The 7,698-nt window shown below is 41.9% G+C and overlaps 1 protein-coding gene across 1 annotated transcript; it reads left to right on the plus strand.

The window, feature by feature from the left end:
* The first annotated feature begins 2,882 nt into the window (after positions 1–2,882).
* Positions 2,883–6,705, plus strand: LOC122054783 (linoleate 13S-lipoxygenase 2-1, chloroplastic-like). The gene is made up of 9 exons (XM_042616220.1): positions 2,883–3,327; positions 3,626–3,891; positions 3,975–4,212; positions 4,301–4,621; positions 4,699–4,784; positions 4,866–4,976; positions 5,080–5,381; positions 5,447–5,713; positions 5,791–6,705. The coding sequence occupies exons 1-9, from the start codon at positions 2,955–2,957 to the stop codon at positions 6,548–6,550; spliced, it is 2,724 nt and encodes a 907-aa protein (XP_042472154.1). The 5' UTR covers positions 2,883–2,954; the 3' UTR covers positions 6,551–6,705.
* Positions 6,706–7,698: the final 993 nt, after the last annotated feature.

Below are 7,698 nucleotides of genomic sequence, written 5' to 3' on the forward strand. Positions count from 1 at the left end.
TAACTTAAACCCTTTGCCCAAACACCAAAACACATGGTCCCACTGACCATTGGGATTGCTCCAACAGAGCGTTATCCCGCAGTCAAGATAGGGGAGCTAGATAGCTACCTCATCCTATTCACCCACGGGATCATCCATGGTAGAGCATTCTCCCGCAGACAGTGACTAGTTATTTACCTTGGTTGCCCTCGGGATCATCCGTATTACAGTGTTTCTCCTGCAGTCAGTAGTTGTTATATGCTTGTTATGTGTTGAGTTTATGCAGGTGGCTTTTGGATATATTGTATATACTACCGACTTATTGACTATATATACCTAGTGGAGCAGGTCAGTAAAGGATTACATTGTTGCTTATAGTTTGTTAGTAGATGATTTTATGTCGATATTCTTACTTTTGTAATAAACATTATTACATGAGACTGCATCCTTTGATCCTCTTATATATAGATAGTATCATGTACTATCTTCTTATACCCACTGAGTTATTGTACTCACTAGCCTTTGTTTTTCCTCTATTTTCAGGTTAACAAGTAGAGAATGTGTCGTGTCGCTCAGAGGTCCTGGCTGTCTGTTTCACTCGTTTAGATTTCCTTTTTGAGTTGCTTGGTTTATTTTCCATTGCTTTTGTTTGCAGTTTCTGTCTATATCAATTTTGAGTTTTGCTAGAATAATATAACTTTTACTTTATTGAGTATGTTCATATGTAACTTATTGATATGTATTTTGTATCGATGTTTATTTTGCTTAGTTTTTGTTTGATATCATGTTTTTCATCTTATCACTAGGGGGTATCATCCAGTTTGGTGAACAAGTATACCCTTTGGTCGTGATAGATAATAGAGTCATTGATACTCCCATTGAGACTAATGTTCGATATTCTCATCTAATGACTCACCTTTGCATATCCTAGTTTATACAGAACTATTATTGGAAGCTTGGTTTATCTCACCATCACTTGTCAAAATATTGCGTATGCTGTTCATGTGGTTCGTCAATTTGTTGTTACAACTATGATTCATTGGGCTATTGTTCTTCATATTCTTAGGTATCTTCGGAGTACTCAATTTCAAAATCTTTTATTTCTTTCTACTTTATCTCTGGAGCTGCGTGCATACTCTGATGTTGATTGGGCTGGTGATCTTATAGATCGCAAATCTACCACTGGTTTATGTATTTTTTTTTTTTGATAATTCTCTCATTTCTTGGAAGAGTAAGAAATAAGATATTATTTCTATATCTTCCACAAAAATTGAGTATCGTGTCATGATTTCAACTATTTGTGAGATAGTTTGGTTGTATTGGTTGCTTGCAGATATAAGTGTCTTTCTTCATTAATCTATGTCATTATATTATGATAATCAAAGTGCTATTAAAATTACACACGATTTAGTTTTTCTTGAGCGAACGAAACATTTGATTGTCAAATTACTCGTCATCATTTTCAACTTCACGTCATCACATTGTTTTTTGTTCCTTCAAATATATAAATTACTGACATGTTTATCAAGATACATTTTACTTCACATTTTTATTTTTTGTCAGACAAATTTTCAATATTTATAGTTATATAGCATCGTGAGTTTGAGAGAGAATATTAAATTATATATATTTATTTATTTATAATTTTTAAAATAATTTAATATTTTTCTTTTTCTATTTAAAATTTAAAATTTAAAATTTAAAATTTCTTAACCACTATATTTTTAGATTTAATAATATAATTAAAATTTCTTAACCACTATATTTTTAGATTTAATAATATAATTAATTTTTTCTACTTTCTAAGTCTTTACGCCATCCACTGCTAACTGGTGTGCTTACAAAGTGATAGTCTGCAGATGGCACGGGATCATCAGTTCAGCAACCGCAGAATGTCCTATAATATTAGAGGGTCGTCAGTCATGACATGTGGAAAGAAGAATAAACAGAAAAACATTAAAAGGTATCGGTACGGTATCATCAGAATGTCCTTTCAACAACTGCTGAAGGTCCCACAAGATGGTCATGACAAGCAATGGAAGAAAGAATAAACCGCAAAACATTAAAGGTGACAAGGAGAGGATGAGGGTGGGTGAGAGCTACGACAACGATCTTTTAATTAGACTTTATCATTCGGAGCTGAGTCATGAAATTTTGGCTTTTTCAACTGTAGGCATCATATACCTTTTATTTCAACGTCATGCAGAGGCATTCCCTACCTCCCTGTGTAATTGTGTATTGATGCGACTTTTTTTTTAAAGAAAAAAACAAACAACTTGTCTTGTTCTTTCAAATAATTCTAAATGAAAATTTTCGAAGGATAAATTTCTTTTTGTAATTGTATTATGTTTTCTAAGGAGAGCCTTTGCTAATAATAAAATTATTACCTTGTAATTTTATGATTATAAATTCATGTCATAAAAATAATCTTTTATGCGGCAGGATAAATTGTGTATACTATCGACTTATTATGATTCGACCTTTGTATATAATAGATTCAGTTTGGTTCGACTTTTCTTCAAAATCCATGAGAATTCATGGTGCTGGACTATTTTTTTAATTAAAATTTATAAATTATGAAAACACTATTTATTTTCAACAACTTTAAAATAAATTTTACCATTTTAATCAATCATAATTCTCTTGTTTTCACTGATAATGTAATATTATTTTTTTTTGTTTTTTCGAAGAATGTAAACAAAAAGTTGTACATTATGTAAGCTGCTTTTTGTTATTAAACCCCATAAATTATAAAACACTAATTAATTAGAAAAACTAATTATATATATATATATATATATATATAGTTTTTGAAGAGTGTAAAACAAATTGTACATTATGTATTTAATAAAAAAAATTAGAAAATAAATAAGTTCGCGAGTGTTAACAAGTCTCTATATAAGCGCCCTCGCTCTCATCTTAACCATCCACACTTAGTCTTCATCATCGCTCAGCTACGCTTAACTGATCCAACGATGTTGAAGCAAGCAGTTCTTCAACCGTCCCTCCTCTGCTTCCCGCTCCACCCCTCACTCCCCGGCGCCAGAGCCTCCAGCGTCGTAGCATTCAGCCAACATCGGCAGTGGTGGAGCCAGAGCCGCCAGAATAACAGAAACAATAACAACAAGGTGCGCTGCCCCGTCGCGGCCAACGAGTACTCCTCGCCCTCGTTGTTGGAGCAACCAACCTTCGTGGCCAAGTCGAGGCGACCGGCGAAGACCACGGTCACCGTCCTGCTGACGATCGGAGGAGTGTTTGCGCAAACGGAGACCACGCGGGAGCTCGACGATATTAACGGTATGAACGGGCAGACTCTGCAGCTCAAGCTCGTCAGCGCTGACCTTGACCGTACGTGATTCACTCAACGATCAATTTTTTTTAATGGATTCACTCAACGAATCAGAGGTGGGCGGCCTTCCTCTAATTCGTCCATCGGTAAATCCGAAAGCACAGTGAGTCCTCATCCAGCAGTCAATTTTGTCCAAGTTGTTGAACAATATTGGGGGCGTATTTGCCTTACATAAGCCTGACTGCGGGAGAGACCATTGGGCGTCTTACCTGCCCGATGCATTAATTCGACGTTAATAATCATGTGCGATGCTGTTGATGATGAGTGATGACGATGATGTTTGGCTATAATTAACAGATACAGGATCGGAGAAGAAGACGGGGGCGGCGTTCGCCCACGAGGCCAAGCTTGGAATCGGTAGCATCACATACGAAGCAACTTTTAGCGTTCCGGCAAATTTTGGAAAGATCGGAGCGGTCGTCGTCCGGAATGAGCTCGACAACGAGCTGTTTCTCAAAGACATAGTTCTCAAGATCGACGGCGATGATTCCGCTCCTCTTTTGTTCGATTGCAAGTCGTGGTTGCACTCCAAGTTCGACAGAGTCTTCTTCACCAGCAACAAGGTAAACAAGAAGATTAATCAAGAAAAGAATGTTTTTTTTCTGATGATTTTCGTTGATTAATTGAGTGATTTTGTGGTTACCAGTCTTACCTTCCGTCGGAGACGCCGGCAGGGCTGGTGCGCCTGCGGAAGCAGGAGCTGCAGATCCTGCGCGGCTACGGCATCGGCGAGCGGAAGAAGTTCGAGAGGATCTACGACTACGACGTCTACAATGACCTGGGAAACCCGGACAGCAACCCCGGGCTGGCTCGGCCAGTCCTCGGTGGCTACGAGTTCCCCTACCCGCGCCGGTGCCGCACCGGCAGGCCGCGCAATCGCTCAGGCATTTCATCATACATTTTCCCACCCTCGCATTTCAGCGATCACTTGCTCTTGATGGTCCACTGAAGAACATGTGGTCTTCGTTTCAGATCGTAAATCGGAGCAGAGGAGCGCAACCGTGTACGTGCCGAGGGACGAGGGCTTCTCGGAGGTGAAGCAGGAGCAGAGTTTGTTGAAGTTGAGGTCGGTGATACACGATCTGCTGCCGTCGGTGGAGGCGGGGCTGGTGGACTTGAGGATGGTCGGCTTCCCTTCCTTCACCGCCATCGACGCGCTCTTCAACGAGGGCTTGCCTCTGCCGCCCCAAGATTCCACGCACACCTGCCGCACCATTGTTCCCCGGCTCGTGAAGGCAATGACCGCCGGCGCGCAGAATATCCTCCAATTCGAACTGCCTGAAATGGTCGACAGTAAGAATATTCATATTAATTTCTGTATATATATAAATTGCTTTAATATTTACTTAGTTACTCTGATTATTTAACAGGAGATAAGTTTTCCTGGTTTAGAGATGAAGAATTTGCCCGGCAGACTTTGGCCGGCTTCAATCCTCTCAGCATTCAACTAGTCACAGTAATTAATTCCATTTATATCGATTCAGATTTATTTACCTTTTAATAATCCCAAAAAGACATAAAATGGAACTTTTTACAGGAATTTCCATTGGCAAGCAAGCTCGATCCAAGCATTTACGGTCCGCCGGAGTCGCTGATCACGGCGGAGCTCATTGAAAGAGAAATTAAAGGAGTCATGACCGTCGATGAGGTCAATCGCAATCACCTCGTCTTCTCCAGTTGATTAGTTCGAAATCATCAAAATTTAATTTTCTTTTCCTTTCATCTTAGTTTTTGTTGGATCGACCATGCAGGCGTTGGAGCAGAAGAAGCTCTTCATTTTGGACTACCATGATCTGCTGCTTCCGTTCGTGCACAAGGTCCGAGAGCTGGAAGATTCGACGCTCTATGCCTCCCGGACTCTGTTCTTCCTCACGCAGGAGAGCACCCTGCGGCCGATCGCCATCGAGCTCACGCGGCCGGCTTCGTCGAAGCAGCCGCAGTGGCGGCAAGTGTTCACGCCCTGCTGGGAAGCCACCGGCTTCTGGCTCTGGCGTCTCGCCAAGGCGCACGTCGCGGTCCACGACTCCGTCTACCACCAGCTCGTCTCCCACTGGTACTGCTTTCATATTCCGGAGAAATTTACGGTTTGAGATTCTAAAGTTCTTACCTTTGCGCAAGGCTTCGGACTCACTGCTGCGTGGAGCCGTACATCATCGCCGCCAACCGGCAGCTGAGCCAGATGCATCCGATCTACCGCCTGATGCACCCCTACTTCCGCTACACCATGGAGATCAACGCCTTCGCCCGCGCGTCACTCATCAACGCCAACGGCATTATCGAGCAGACCTTCTCGCCGGGGAAATACTCCTTGGAGCTTTCCTCCGCCGCCTACGACAAGCTGTGGCGCTTCGACATGGAGGCTTTGCCCGCCGACCTCATCCGAAGGTTCGAATTTCAAATTTTCCTCCAAAATTTCACTTTTTAGATCATTGTGATCAGAAGATGAGATTTTGATTCCACAGGGGGATGGCGATGGAAGATCCAGAGGCAGAGCACGGCCTCAGGCTCACCATCGACGACTACCCCTACGCTAAGGACGGCCTCCTGATCTGGTCCGCCATCGAGCAGTGGGTGGCCGATTATGTTGGCCACTACTACCCCTCGCCGGCCGATGTCGCCGCGGACTCAGAGCTCCAATCATGGTGGACGGAGGTTCGCACCAAGGGCCATTCCGATAAGCAGCACGAGCCATGGTGGCCATCTCTGAACACGCAGGCGGACCTCGTCCGTATCCTCACCACCATCATCTGGGTGGCCTCCGGTCATCACGCCGCCGTCAACTTCGGGCAGTACCATTTCGCCGGCTACTTCCCCAACCACCCATCCATCGCGCGCGCCAACATGCCGGTGGAGGACGCCGAGGAGGATGACTTGGCGGCGTTCCGGGCTAAGCCGGAAGCGGCTCTGTTGCGGTGCTTCCCGTCGATACTCCAAGCAGCTCAGGTGATGGCGATCCAGGACGTGATGTCGGCGCACTCGCTGGACGAGGAGTACTTGGGAAAGGATGCGGAAGCTGCGTGGACGAAGAACCCGGTGGTGTACGCTGCCTTCGAACGCTTCAACGGCCGGCTGAGGGTTATCGAAGGGATCATCGACGCGAGAAACGCAGACCCACGTCTGAAGAACCGGTGCGGCGCCGGAATCGTGCCTTACCAGCTCCTGAAACTGTACTCCGGACCGGGGGTGACCGGAATGGGCGTGCCGAATAGCATCTCCATTTGAAGCATCGCCCTTTGTTTTTCCGTTGATGGTTTGAGCTTCCAATAAATTTAGAGCGTAGAATCTCGTGTCCAATATTGTAAAGTATAATGGTCGTCGCTGCCGCTGCCGCTGCCTACAAATCTTTCCATAAGTATATAAATCATTCTGTTTGCCTCCGCCAAAGCAGATCGAGGTCAACGATAAGAAGCAACCGATCTGGTGGTTGACATTAATCTATAATCTTTTCAGAGAAAAATTAATTTTTCCATCTCATTATTTCAATTGTTTTCGAAATACACCAGGAGTTTCTAAATTATTCTTTTACCCTTTATAATGTTTATTTATTGTTAAAATACCCTAGCTGTTAATATACGTCTTGTAAATTAGAATTTACAAGCTTTTTTAAAAATAAAAAGATTAAAAGGCTTATTGTTTATTTACTTAGGGGGTTTGTGCAGGATTTACTCAATTTTGAAGATATTTTTGAATGACCATGAAAATTTTATATTTATAAGGGTACTTCTAAAGGAATAAAACTAAGAACATTTTAAAATAAATATTATATAGTAGGACGTCATTTGATAAAATACTCAAACTATTGTATTTTAAGAGTAGATATTCTAAAAATCATTGATCACTTTTTATTTTAAATAAATAATTTATAATTTTGGAAGTGTGATTTTTAAATCTGTGTGTCACGTTATCAATTTTAAAAAAAAAAATCAAGATCCTGTGTAATGGACATGCTTTTAGTTCATAGGATTCTAATTTCATAATCGTATCTTTTATCTTTTGCCTTCTGCATTAATGGTATTAAAGATGAATTTCTAATTTTGTATTTAATACTTTCCCATCTATTTACTCCAAAGGTAATCGCCTACATTTTTATACTATTGCTCCATCTTTTTTTAGCACCACTGTTCAGTGCGACACGCATCCCAGCTGGCTTTGACAACCCGGTGGACCAATTAGAGCTAAATTGGAGTCCACGTATGCGCATTCTTCGAGGTTGGTAGGTGAGCGGTGATTTCAAATTCAAACCATTCGGGTTATCGGATTAACCAACGGGTGCGCGGATTGAGATTTAAAATCCGATTAACTTAAAAAATAAAGTTAGGGGTGTAATCAAGTCGAATTGAGTCGAATTCTTGAATATTTAACTTTGTCTC

This window comes from Zingiber officinale, chromosome 1B, assembly GCF_018446385.1.
Source record: "Zingiber officinale cultivar Zhangliang chromosome 1B, Zo_v1.1, whole genome shotgun sequence".
NCBI classification, from domain to species: Eukaryota; Viridiplantae; Streptophyta; class Magnoliopsida; order Zingiberales; family Zingiberaceae; genus Zingiber; species Zingiber officinale.